Below are 14,138 nucleotides of genomic sequence, written 5' to 3'. Positions count from 1 at the left end.
ATCACAGCAAGTTTTCATCACACAAACTTCTGGGTCATTAAACCACCAAACATTTTCCAGACTGGCTAATATTAAACCATGGCTTCTGATCCTGCCATTAGGAAAACTCAGCTGGCCCTGACATAACTGACCGCGTGATGCAAAATAAAGCAAGTGCAGCACAGAAAAGTAAATGGATTATGCACTGCCCGATAAGGTGCTAAACGATTTCCATCCACACAGTGCTCTTGCCTACAGGGCTTTCCTCCTCTGCTAAGCCTCAACTTGTCTGCACCCGAACAGACAGGAGAGACGAGGTCTCCCCTTCCTAACAAGGGCTCGTGTTGTCCAGGTGTTGCAGAAACTTCGGGTGCACGGCGTGTTCTAAACTGCTGAGCTGTTCGTTCTTCCTCCGGGGTGACATCAGGGCTGGACCGGGGCCTGGTGCTAACAGGGCGGGGGAATCACGTCGCTAATCTGGGGTCTATAACCATCTGCATGGCGCACGGTCCAGCTGGAGACAGATGGCGCACTCAGAGGGGCTTAACTAAAACGAATGCAATGGAAGGAGCTGCGCACAGAGGGATGGGGAGAGAGAGAGCGCTGAGTGAGGAGCCCGGAGCCCAGGCCAACGCGGAAGCCGTCACCAGCTACGAGGGCCCGCTGAGAGCTGACGCCACGGGGCAGGCAGGACCAGGAGCTGTGCCTGGACGTCATTAGCCCACAGCCAGAACTCTAGTGCACCCCTTTGCTCCCCTCCTGAGACAGGCTGGGACCTGGGACCCTCTGCTGTAGGGCTCGCACCTGGACACACATCTCCTCGAGCAACAAAATACAAACAGACGATAGCAAACTAAAAATAACTGCATGCATGCAGGGGGCCCGGGTTCAATCCCTGGTCAGGGGAACTAGATCCCACATGCCACAACCAAGAGTTTGAAAGCTGCAACTGAAGGTCCCACAGGCAGTGAAGACTGAAGATCCTACGGGGCACAGACAAATAAGTATATTTTTTAAAATAAGCGAATTATAAGAGGATAAACCGGATTTTCAGAAAATAACCGCTGGACAGCTTGGGAGCGGCAAATGGGATGCAGGATTAGAGCTCCACCTGCTCACACAGGATGCTAAGTGGTCAACACCCAGAGATTCTGCTTTGGGCAGACGATGCAGAATGCAACTATGTGAGCCTCCTTTGCGAGACATAAACTCATCGGCACCGTCTCTCAAATTCAAAGGTCAAGTAGCACACTCTTCCATGATCCCCGCCTGGACCAAAAGCCTATCAAAAGAAGATTCAATACATTTTAGCCAAGTGGTGGCATTCTCCCCCAAACTCTATTTACAGACACTCAAACAGCAAATTTTCCCAAGTCTTAAGAACTCAGGGTCTTTGATCACCCAGCCTCAGGCCAAGCATGTTTATGTTTCTGATTTACCTGGTAGAGCTTAAAATACAACTGAAGCAAACGAAGTCCACAGTCCAGGAGAGACAAGGCTTCCTGCAAGCACACCTCCTCCTGAAACGGCAGTTTGCTCAGAGATCTGATTTCCCTGTCGGAGTCTTTGAACTCTTCGTGGTCTAAGTCCTCATTAATTGACACATATAATATTAGGTTGTGTGAATCCCAGGATAAGACAGGATCCTGCCAGTGGTTCAGCCCCAGGAATGGGAGACTTGACAACTGCTTCCTCTCAAGTTATTTCTCCAACTATGCTGTATCCAAGAGGAAAATATCCCTTCTCTCATCATTACAGTCAAATATTCTCAGGTGGCAGCTATGGGTGCCTGGGAGGCCACATACGTCTCTAAATAAGGTGAGGGCAAACTTTAGTTGCTCCATCTTTGCAAACTGAAGTTGCCGACTCTGCGACCCCGTGGACTACAGCCTACCAGGCTCCTCCGTCCTTGAGATTTCCCAGGCAAGGGTACTGGTGAGGGCAGGGTTACTGAAATAACGTGTTGTTGTTGTTCAGTTGCTAAGTCACACCCGACTCTTTTGCGACCCCATGAACTGTGGCCCACCGGGTTCCTCTGTCCATGGGATTTCCCAGGCAAGAATCCTAGGGTGAGTTGCCACTTCCTTTTCGAGAGGATCTTCCAGGTCCAGGGAGCAAACCGGCATCTCTTGCACTGCAGGCAGATTCCTAACTGCTGAGCCGCCAGGGAAGCCCTGTAACAAAATAGCTTCTCTTACAGATGTGTCCTTCAGTTGAAAACATTCAACCACACTGGAAGGGACCACCTTCCCTTGAACTTATCCTGACCCTCAGGACTGCTGTCCTAGAGTACACAGCCCGGAAGCAAGGAGAAAAGGAATAAGAAGGCGGAAATGACCACAAGACTCTTTTCATTTCATAAGTAACATTTAAAAGCCCAAAGAATTCACATATTCTGGGGTCAAGGGGAGGGCTGAGCAGATTATGAATGAATTCAACATTTTTGCAATTAGAGTAATGAATCTAATCATTTCCTTTCTTTCATAGGAATTCTAACAGAAGGTATATTTTGAATGTTTATAGACTCGTCAGCATACCAATATTTTTCACACACTCAACAAATAGTGAGTACCTACTGTGTGTCAGACTTTATTTTTTTGGGCTCCAAAATCACTGCAGATGATGATTGCAGCCATGAAATTAAAAGACACTTACTCCTTGGAAGGAAATTTATCACCAACCTAGACAGCATATTAAAAAGCAGAGACATTACTTTGTCAACAAAGGTCCGTCTAGTCAAGGCTATGGTTTTTCCAGTGGTCATGTATGGATATGAAAGTTGGACTGTGAAGAAAGCTGAGCGCCAAAAAATTGATGCTTTTGAACTGTGGTGTTGGAGAAGACTCTTCAGAGTCCCTTGGACTGCAAGGAGGTCCAACCAGTCCATCCTAAAGGAGATCAGTCCTCGATGTTCACTGGAAGGACTGATGCTAAAGCTGAAACTCCAGTACTTTGGCCACCTCATGCGAAGAGCTGACTCATTAGAAAAGACCCTGATGCTGGGAGGGGTTGGGGGCAGGAGGAGAAGGGGGACGACAGAAGATGAGATGGCTGGATGGCATCACCTACTCGATGGACATGAGTTTGGGTAAACTCTGGGAGTTGGTGATGGACAGGGAGGCCTGGCGTGCTGCGATTCATGGGGTCGCAAAGAGTCGGACACGACTGAGCGACTGAACTGAACTGTGTGTCAGACACAGTACTGTGGGCACTGGTCTAGAAGCTGGGAATTTGATGCGACAAAAGACAGATCAGATCTCTGCTCCGAGTTGAAGGGGAGACACTCAACAAACAGATGCATAAATGAATGAACATGTATTACAACACAGCAACAAACGTTATGATAAACGTGATACGTAGACAGTAAAGAGCGGTCCTAAGGTCGTGGACCCCAGAGCCAGACAGCTTGGTTTATATCTCAGCTCTGCTACTTCCTCAATCATTTGGGGGAAATTATATAATCTCTCTTGGCCCCAGTTTCCCCTTCAATAAAGTAGAGATAAGAACAGGATCTAGTCCAGGGGGTTTTCTGTGAGAATTGAATAGGGCAGTTCATTTTCAAGAGTTTATAACAGTGGCTGACATAAAAAGTCCTTTACAAATGCTAACGCTTCCTACTTTAAGTTGGGGTGACCTGAGCAGTCTTCTCAGAAGAGGTGACCCCACGTGAAGATCTGATAAAAGAAACAGACAGAGTGAAAGCCTCAGAAAGGGGTGACTCAAGCCTTCTTTATGGAACAGAAAGGACACCAGTGAGGCTGGACTAGAGCGAGAGGGAAGACTGGGCTGAGATGGAGCCAGTCACGCAGGGTCTTGAGGATTTTTGCTAGGATTTGGAACTTGCCCCAGAAAGGGGAGAAGCCACTGGAGGGTTGAAGCAGGGGACACCCAGGGCCTGGTTCATACTTTTGAAAGACACAGCTGCTTTCATAACGAAGACAGGTACTAATGGACAAGAGTAGAAACAGGGAATTAGAAGATAATCTGAAGGACTTCCCTAGTGGTCTGATGGTTAAGACTCACGCTTCCAATGCAGGGGGCGTGGGTTCAATCCCAGGTTTGGGAACTAAGATCCCACCAACAAAAGAGAAAGCAGTCTAAGTGGCTCAGATGAGAAACTGATGACTTGGTCTCTGGTAGTGACAGTGGAAATGGAAAAGGCCAGGGATATACCCTGCATCAGGGATTAGCAAACTCTGGGCCAAAACTGGCCCCCTGCTTGCTTCTGTAAATGAAGTGTTCTTGGAACACAGCCATGCCCGTTCACTTACCTACTGTCTACTGATGACTTCCTGCTACAGCGGCCTTGTCAAACAGTTCTTACAGAGACCACAGGGCCTGCAAAGCCCATTAACTCTCTGACTTCACAGCCAAAGCTCCTCAACCCCTATTTTGGAGGAAGAGTCTACAGGATTAGAAAATGGATCGGGTATGGACAGAGAGAAGCATGGAGGATTATTCCTGGGGTTTTGGCATGAATAACTCAGTGGTGCCATTTTCTGAGATAGGATTGGCTCGGAGAAGAGAATAGGAAGGGTGGCAGGAAGACAATGATTACTTTGGACGTATTGGGCTTGAGATGTCTCTTAGACAGCCAAGTGAAGAGTCTAAGGAGGTGGCTAGATGTATAATCCAGGAGCCCTGGGCTGGAGGAACAAATGCAGGAGTTATCTGCAAACACCTTTCCCCTTCTCCACACTTGCGCTGCCATCAGAATCTCCACTCGAACCCGTGGAGCAACCCTCTGAGTCTTTAGGGGACTGGGCAAGGTGGAGTCACCTAGTCAGGGATTGCAGACTGAGAAGGGACCGGCGCTAAGGCTTGAGCCTGGGCCCCTACAACACTATAAAGTCATGCAAAGGAAGAAGAGCCAGCAAGAGTGATGGAGAAGTGCCTAGCGATGGAAGAGGCTGTCTTGACAGAGGTCAAAAGGCAACTGTGTGTAACAGGCTCTAGGCTCACCCACCTCATCAGAACTGACTCAAACGCATTCCTTTTTATGGTTGAGTAATACTCTGCTGTATATATGTATGACTTCTTTAGCCATTCATCTGTCAGTGAACATCTAGGTTGCTTCCATGTTATAGCTAGTGTAAACAGTGCTGCAGAATTTGCTGCAGGATGCAGAGAGGTCAAACCCAGTACTGCGGGACAACCTGGAGGGGTGGGATGGGGAGGGAGGTGGAAGGGAGGTTTAAGAGGGAGGGGACATGTGTATACGCATGGCTGATTCATATTGACGTATGGCAGCCACTAACACAATATTGTAAAGCAATTATCCTCCAATTAAAAAAAAGGCAACTGTGTCAATAAGGGGTGGGTCAGCCATGCTGAAGGCTGCTGAAAGGTCCAGAAATGAAGTGCCTGCAGGAACTGAAACAGACAAGATGGGGAGGGCGGTCTTTCAGTGGATGCGAGGATGATGCAAGGAGTCCTAACGGATGGGGTTGGAGAAGAGAACTGGGGGCATCCTGTGGAGGCAGCAATTACCAAAGGTCAAAACACTTCATTGTCTGGGTGGAGAGGTGGGCGCGCTGGAAGCAGACTGCAAGACAAAGGGGCATTTTTATAAGACGGGAGACGCTAGGGGTATTTTTGAGATGATGGAAACCATCCCGCTGAGAAGGAGAAAACTATGGAGGAGAGAGGAGAGTGAGGTCCTTGAGAGGTGTGAGTGGGGAGATCCAGAGTTAGATTTAGGGGACTTAACTCGAGGACCTTCCTGATTACTTTCATCTTCTCCACACATGTGAGAAAGCTCATCAGCCAGGGTGGAACAGTGGAGCAAGGGAAAGACAGTGCGGGACACTTGAAAAGAAGTGAGACAGATTTAGAGAAAGAACTTCTGGTTTCCGGGGAGGAGGGGGTAAGAATGTGGGGAAGGGACAGCTAGGGAGTCTGGGAGAGACACGTGCACACTGCTATATTTAAAATGGGTAAGGGTTGGGAGGGAGGTGAGAGGGGGTTCAGCATGGGGGGGACACACATCTGTGGCTGATTCATGTTGGCTGATGTATGGCAAAAACCATCACAATATCATAATTATCCTCCAATTAAAATAAATACATTTTAAAAAGAAAATAAGTAAAAAATAAAATGGATAACCAACAAGGACCTAGTGTACAGCCCAGGGAACTCTGCTCAATGTTATGGGGTAGCCTGGATGGGAGGGGAGTTTGGGGGAGAGTGGATACATGTATATGAATGGTTGAGTCCCTTCGCTGCCCACCTGAAACGGTCACAACATTGTTAACGGGCTTTACCCCAATACAAAATTAAAAGTCTAAAAAAGAGAAGTGAGAGATTGTTACAGGATCATTGATTGTTCGTCAAATATCTCTTTGATCCTCCATTGCATCAACAGAGCCAGTTAACATGGCAGGCGCTCAAATACACGCTAATTAAGGGTCCAAACTAATGTCTGCAGTGGGATTTTGGCTATCTCCTTTTCTAGTGAAGGTGCTGAGTTCGTGTGGAGTCAGACGTCCAGGCTCTCTTCATCAAATGGGATGCCTGCCTGGCTATTTGTTGAAGGCAGGGTCTCCGGTATCTGCAAACAGTGAAGTCAAATAACCATCCCTCCCATGACAAATGTCATCTCCAGTTGACACAGGCTGATAAACATTGACACAGAGACGTAAGACGACTGTGGGAGGCATTCTCACCCTACTAGCATGTCAGCCAAGGGCAAACGCCCAATGTCTCAATCACACCAGAAAGTGGTTCGTGACTGGATCTTCTGTCCCGCCCCAGACACTCCTTTGATCCATACGATCGATCCTTTACCAGAACAAATTTCCCTTTCTTTTCTTTGCTATCCATTCATTTGTTGTCAGATTCCTCTTTTTTTTTTTTCCTTCTACCTTCTTGCTTTCTTCTTTTCCATTTCTCCTAGCTTTGTTGTTATTGTTTAGTCACAAAGTCATGTCCAACTCTTTTGCTGTCCCATGGACTGCAGCCCGCCAGGTTTCTCTGGCCACGGGGATTCTCCAGGCAAGGATACTGGAGTGGGTTGCCATTTCCTCCTCCAGGGGGTCTTCTCAACCCAGGGATGGAACCCACATCTCCTGCAATGGCAGGTGAATTCTTTACCACTGAGCCACTCGGGAAGCCCTTCTCCTACCTTATCCCGAGTTAAATGTCTTATTTTAATTTTCCTTGGTTAGTTTGTCTCTTCCATTTATCATCTCTTCTCTGGTGTGCTCAGCCTCCATTCCATCCTAAATGTACAAGAGAACAATAGCCTTTCCTCCAGCATCATCCGTGGACAGACAGACCTAAGATTCAGCAGGCTCCCCTTTCAGACTGAACACGGACGTGCCAAAAAGGCAGCCACCTTCCATAAAAGAAGAGGTATTGGGACATCCCTGGCGGTCCAGTGATTGAGACTTCACCTTCCATTCTAAGGGGTGTGGGTTCGATCCCTGGTCGGGGAGCTAAGATCAGGCATGCCTGGCAGCCAATAAAACAAAACATAAAACAGAGACAGGGACTTTCCTGGTGGTCCACTGGTTAGGACTGCAGCATGCAATGCAGGGGACTCGGGTTTGATCCCTGGTCGGGGAACTAGGATCCCATATACCACTGGGCACCACAACTGGTGAGCCCACGTGCCACAGCCAACACCTGAGCGGCCGAAAGAAACAAATATTTTTTTAAAACAGAAGCAATATTACAATCAATTCAATAAAGACTTTGGTCTACATCAAAAAAATCTTATAAAAAAAAAAAAGAAGAGGTACTGAAATAAGGCATTGAAGTGGATGTGATACAGGTCAGAACTGTCTTACTGCCTTTAGTATTTCAGCTACGAGGTGACTGATGACAGAAAACCCTTTTGCCTTTTCCAACGCTGCCTTTGGGCAGACACTTCGTGACCATGCGACATATAGGTAGGACGCTACGCACTCATTCTGCAAACATTTATTGAATCCTTTCATCGGGGAGCCAAGGGCCAGATGCAAGACCACACAATGCATAAATGAAGGAGAACATGTGGGATCTGCAAAAGTCGGTTTTTAAAAACCCTTCTATTTTAGGCATGATGCTGGCTGGCTTGCTATATTTCTATTTAAAAGGGAGGAGAAACCTGCCCCCTCAATGTTCTGAGTGAGATAAGAGTGCTGATGGGCCCAGAGAAAGGGAAAATGTCAGAACATGTTCCCGGTTTTCAAAGACAGTCCTCCAGCACGCAGACGACTGGGCTCCCGGGCACGGCCGCCCCGGGGGTCACCGGCTCCCGCATCACTGGACGCCACTCCAGCCCGGGCCCGCGACTGCCTGAACCTGCAGATCCGCACTGCCGGGCAAAGGGCAGGAGGCGGTGCCAGCGCCGTCTGAATTTTGCTTCGGAATTGTCTGGTTCTTCTGGCTTTTGATGTTCTGAAATTTTCTTTGAAGCTAGTAATGTGACAAAGATCAAGGACTGCAGAGTCAGACTAACTGAGATCTGAAGACTGACTCAGCCGCCGACTGCCTGTGTCATCTTGGATAGGTGCCTCGCTCCTGATGAGACCCTGTTTTACCGTCAGATGAGTGGAAGACGAGCTATGCTGCAGAAGTATTGTGAGAATTAAATATAATACATGCAAAGTGCTGAAGTGGTGCTTGAAATGACAGCTATTATCGTCGGCAGAATGCTAGGTTTGATTTCAGGAGCCCAGGGTGAGCTAAATGTCACCTCTTGAACTTAAAACACTGGATGCTTAAAATTCTACCCCAAAAGATTTAAGGAGAGAGGAGGAAAATTTGTCATCAAGAGTTGCCACACTACGCCTGCCAATGCAGGGGTCACGGGTTTGATCCCAGGTCCGGGAAGATTCCACATGCCGTGGAGCAAATCAGCACGGGCACCACAACTACTGAGCCCACGCTCCACAGGACGGGAGGCCGCTGCAGTGGGGAACCACACGCCGCAAGGAGGAGCCTCCACTCGGCCCAGCTAGGGAAAGCCCACGCGCAGCAGCCAAGACCCAGAGACCCAGGGCAACCAAAAATGAATAAATACATTTTTTAAGTTAACAACAAAAATAAGAGTTGTCAGAAGACACACACACACACACACATGCAGTCATCTCTTAATAAAATTAAAAGATGGCAAAATAGTGAGGCAAGTCAGACAGAGAAGGAGAAATATCATAGGAAGTCCCTTATATGTGGAATCTAAGATGAAATGGTACAAATAAACTTATTGAGGATCCAGAAACAGACTCAGAGACTTAGAGAATGAACTTATGGTTGGGGGAGGAGGCTGGGGGAAGGGATAGGTAGGGAGTTTGGGGCGGACATGTACACACTGCTGTATTTAAAATAGATGACCTACTGTGTAGCACAGGGAACTCCGCTCTGTTACGGAGCAGCCTGGATGGGAGGGGAGTTTGGGGGAGAATGGATACCTGGATATGTATGGCTGAGTCACTCAGCTATGCGCCCGAAACTATCACAACACTGCTAATTGGCTCTATTCTAGTATAAAACAGTAAGTTTAAAAAAAAAAAAGATGGCAATAAAATGAGGAGGTACTTTCTACTTGTGTGCTTCCTCGAACAAAAAAAAAAGGGACTATTTCACATCTCAGCCCTGGCTCCCAGCCCAGTGCCTTGCCCTGCTGCTGGAGCTGAACTCCTTGCCCACATCCTGGTTTTGCTGGAGCCACGGAGCAGGAGGCGGGGGAAGAAGAAAGCCTCACTGCCACATCCATGCAGAGGGGCTGGGAAAGGGGCCATGGAGAGTGAAGAGTTAGTCCAACACGCAGTTTCCACAGCGCATCCCCACCCCGCCCCCTCCCTCCCGCCGCGCCCCCGCCGCCGAGTCCCACAGCGTTCAGGCAAGAAGCCGGTTTGGTGACAGCCTCCGTTAGGCACTCGGATCCGCAAGCAGAAGAGCAACAGTGGCATCTTCAGGGCAGCCGGTGAACTTGGCTGGGGAAGCGTGCAGAAAGCCCTGCCGTCGGAACACACTCTGCTGCAATGTCAGCGGAGGAGCCTGCCCTTTCTCTACCTGAAATGACAGCTGTGAGCGCCAGGGCCAGCCCCCGACCCCATGCGAACCCCGAGGCCCCCGCACCCAAGGTGATCGCTGAGTTCCTCCCGCTTGCTCTTCCAAACTCTCATTCGTGGAGCCAGAAACTCAGGGGGTATAGGTCAGTTAAGAGTCTCTAGGGCAAGCAACTGCAAGTGTTTTGATTTTGAAATGAAATGCATCAATAAGATACTGGACTGCCCATAGAATCCTTGGGGAAGCTGGGGAACCCTGCTCAGCTAAGAGACAGGAACCAAGGAAAGTGAACCTTCAGAACCCGGTTGAAACACAAGATACTGGGGAGGTCACCCAGCTGTCACCGGCAGCTGGATGCTACAGCTGGACTCAGTGTCTCTGCTGCCCCTGGAGAGTGGGTGTTGTAGGGGGTACCTCTGTCACCGCCAAAATGAAGTCTCCCTGCTCCTCTCCATCTGAAGTCCTAGGTGGGGTGTGTCTGATCGGCCCATTCCAGCTCAGCTGTGAGTGGAACAGAGCAATGTTTCAGTACAGCGGTCTCTCAGAGAAGACAGACCCTGCAGGCGATGGGAAGCTAAACACCATCAAGCGTCCCTACCTAATGGGGTCGCAGTAACAGCAAAGGGCAGATCTGCCACCAGGAAGTGCCTTGAGTTTGTGGGAAGTTGTGAGAGAAAGTAGAAAAGAAATCCAAAAGTCTAGGTCTCAGTGCTGTGACTGATTAACTCTGTGACTGATTAACTGTCTCTGATTAACTATGTGACTCAGGCAGGAATAAATAAGCTGCTCTGGGGTTTTTGTCATACATAGAATAATTATTCCTATCTCCTTTGTAGGGCTGAAGTGTACATGGGATCATTTTGTGGATGGCCTTTGACAGTTACACCGTGTAAATCCATTCACCTCTCTGGGTCCAAGGTTGCCCACCTGTCAAATCCCCTAGGTTGCAGGGCTATGGTGAGGTAAACTAGAATACTATCTCTGTGTAGTTGCTAAGTCGTGTCCCGACTCTGCGACCCCATGGACTGTATCCCGCCAGGCTCCCCTGTCCATGAGATTCTCCAGGCAAGAATATTGGAGTGGGTTGCCATTTCCTCCTCCAGGTAGAGCACTACAAATGAATGGTTCCATTGTCAGATTGAAATTTTCTGACGCCTGGGATTTGTGTCAAAACCATAGAGATGGTGGAAGAGGATGTGGGGTTGGGGCATTCATGAGGCTGACCATGACTGAGACCCGGCTGGTGGACACACCAGTATCGTTCTCTCTGCATTAATGTGCATATGAAATCTCCAATTTTTTTTTTTCTTGGTAAATGAAGGGTCTTGGAAACACTTAGAAGAAACAGGCCATACTCTCCAAGTTTCATTATCAGTTAGGCGTCCTTCCCACCCCTCCTCCCAGGCATTGTTTTCTCAGGCATTTGAGTCTTTTCCTCACTGCGCACTCCTCTCCTCGCCGCACTGGTGCCAATGTAAGGTTCTATCAGGGGAAACATCTTTGATGGTACAACACTGGTTTGAAACCAAAACCAAAAACCCCAAAGAAATAACCAACGACACATGAAAACCAGAAGCAAAGGAGCGCGCGCACACCCCTGCGCTCCGGCCGCGTCCAGGGCATGTGAGGTTACTTTCCAATGAACGAAAACGGACTCCCAGGTCCCTCTTCCTAACATCGCGTTCGGTGGATGACCAGAGGAAACAACGAACAACAAGGACGCCCCAGAAGGCTGCAGGCTGAGAGCCAGGGATGGGGGTCCAGCGGTCAGCTCTTTGCGCCCACCCGGCTCCCAGCCCGACCCGGACACGGAGGCGGCCGGGGGCCCGGAAGAGAAGGGGGCCGACCCAGGGGAAGGGGACGGGCCAAGAGTGCCATCGAGCCCTCACAGGGGAAAGACCGTAATCCGGCGCCGCCGCGAGGGGCCTGGCGAGGGGACCCGAACATCCCGAGGAGGGGTAACAATCAGACCGCCGGCGCTTGAAAAGTAACCGCGATGGGGAAACGCTGCACCAGCGCTAGGAGAGGTTTCAAAACCGAGTGAGGCTGCGCCCCAACACACCTGCCGGCTCAGCGACCCAACAACCACGCAGGCTCCCTTTAAAAAAAGTGCCGCCCAACCACTTTAAAAAAACCAGTTTAAAAACAGTGCCGCCCATCACTGGCTCCGCCCCTTGGCCGCGCCGAACAAGCCCGGCCCCGCCCCGAACAAGCCCGGCCCCGCCCCCCACCCAACCGGGCGGAAGCGCTTCCGCCCTCAATCAAGATGGCGGCTGGGCGGTGCGGCCGGGCGGAAGTGCCCCGGTGGGGCGCTGACGCGTCCATCATGGCGGCCGCAGCCGCTTCCCCGGCTCTGAAGAGGCTAGATCTCCGCGACCCCGCGGCGCTCTTCGAGACCCACGGCGCGGAGGAGATCCGCGGGCTGGAGCGCCAGGTGCGCGCCGAGATCGAGCACAAGAAGGAGGAGCTGCGGCAGATGGTGGGCGAGCGGTACCGCGACCTGATCGAGGCGGCCGACACCATCGGCCAGATGCGCCGCTGCGCCGCGGGGCTGGTGGACGCCGTGAGGGCCACCGACCAGTACTGCGCCCGTCTCCGCCAGGCCGGCTCGGCTGCGTCCCGGCCGCCGCGGGACCCGCAGGTCAGCCCCGCGCCCCGGCCCGGCCGGCCCGGCCCCGCGGGGAAGCGGGCGCCCCGGCCGGGGCCCACCCGCCTCAGGGAGGCGCCCCCGCCGCCCTCCCCGCGCAGGCGGCCGGTTCCCCGCGGCTCCTCGGGACCCCTCCCGGGCTCCGGGCCTCGCCTCCCTCACCTCAGTCCTGGGGTCGCCGGGCTTCCTTTCCCACATCTCATGGAAACGCTAGGTGTTCAGCCCTGTTCCCTGTTTCACGTTTCCTGACAGCGTTCCGGGAACAGAGCTCTCCCCTGTGTCGACCACCTTCCTTCCCAACTTGTTCCTTCTTCCCGCCCCCCAACCCCACCCCCAGGAACAACTTCCAGGCTGCAAAGACACCTGCTACCCTTTAGGTCGCTGGAGGGTAGTAACCAGTTCCCAGGCTCTCATCTTTTAATAGAGGAACACGTTCATTTTAAGGAACTAAGGTGATAAAGAGTCTGCCTGCCAGTGCCGGAGACACAGTTTCGATCCCTAATCCAGGAAGATCCCACGTGTCTCAGAGCGACTAAGCCCCCTGCAGCATAACTGTTGAGCCTGTGGTCTTGAGCCCACACACCCTAGAGGTGGGGCTCCACAAGAGAAACCACCGCAATGAGAAGCCTGCACCCAACTCCAGAGTAGCCCCCTTACCCCGCCCCATGAGAATCAGTGGATTCAAAGGTCCCTGGAAGAAAGCAGTGGAAGGACAGGCAACCTTTGACCACCAGGCCGAGATACTGGGCACTTAGAACTGGGCAAACATAAGGTCTCAGTGACCTTTGAAGAATGTTCGTTTGACAGGAAAGGAAAAGGATAGATTGGAGGGGATAGAAAATGAACACAGTGCAAGTGCAAGGTTTTCAGATTCAGGTAAGAGTGAGATGACGACAACGTGCGGTAGAACCAGGGAAGTGAGAGCAGAAACCTAGGTGTAGACGTTTCGGCAAAACCATCAGAACGACTTGAATTTCCTGGGATGTGGTGGTCTATGCAGACGTGTTGAGGGAGGTCAGATGGCTATAATTTTTGGTAGGAAGATGAACCTCGTGTTAAATATACTGATTATAGATCGACAGTGAAAGTTCCAGGGGCAGTGTCTATGTGCAGCAGAAGAGGCTCGATGGGGATTCAGGGGAGTGGTGAGGACTGCGTGGTGTGCTGTGATCTGCCTGGAGGTGACGTTTCAGGGACGAGAATGGTGAAGGGAAAGGACAGCCGGGGATGTGTAGAGGCACGAGGCCGGAACCAGCTTCAGGGGAAGGTTGGTGAAGAGGAACAGCCAGCAGAGAAGCCCGCAGGGTAGTCAGAGCAGCAGGAGAAAGTGTAGGAAGGACGAACATCACACCCAGCAAGGCAAAACCTCCCTGGAGGGGCAGTGCGCGGGCTCTAGGCTGAGACATCCCGGGGTCCCTGATACCCTGCCTGTGTGGTGACCAGATGTGGCTTGCCCCTCCATGGGACAGGGCAGAGGTACAGCCGGTAGGAAAAACTTACCTCCAGTAATTCTGCT

The 14,138-nt window shown here is 50.9% G+C and overlaps 2 protein-coding genes across 4 annotated transcripts in view; one reads left to right on the top strand and one right to left on the bottom strand.

Moving 5' to 3' along the window:
• The window catches only part of SLC39A11 (solute carrier family 39 member 11), a 365,936-nt gene extending 353,030 nt beyond the window's left edge, over positions 1 to 12,906 (bottom strand). The window contains exon 1 of the mRNA XM_043905660.1: positions 12,785 to 12,906. The gene's annotated coding sequence lies outside the window, so the exon portion shown is untranslated. The remainder of the gene's footprint in view (positions 1 to 12,784) is intronic.
• The window catches only part of COG1 (component of oligomeric golgi complex 1), a 12,211-nt gene continuing 10,333 nt past the window's right edge, over positions 12,261 to 14,138 (top strand). The window contains exon 1 of one of the 3 annotated variants that reach the window (XR_006341420.1): positions 12,261 to 12,616. Coding sequence is in view for 2 of the 3 variants with exons in the window: in XM_043905648.1 (XP_043761583.1) it covers positions 12,302 to 12,616 (315 nt within the window). In the remaining variant the exon portion in view is untranslated. The remainder of the gene's footprint in view (positions 12,617 to 14,138) is intronic. The other 2 variants (XM_043905648.1, XM_043905649.1) reach the window with 2 other exon arrangements.

This window comes from Cervus elaphus, chromosome 5 (genome assembly GCF_910594005.1).
Source record: "Cervus elaphus chromosome 5, mCerEla1.1, whole genome shotgun sequence".
NCBI classification, from domain to species: Eukaryota; Metazoa; Chordata; class Mammalia; order Artiodactyla; family Cervidae; genus Cervus; species Cervus elaphus.
The sequence above is the reverse complement of the archived record's forward strand: the minus strand, read 5'-3'. Positions and strand labels throughout refer to the sequence as shown.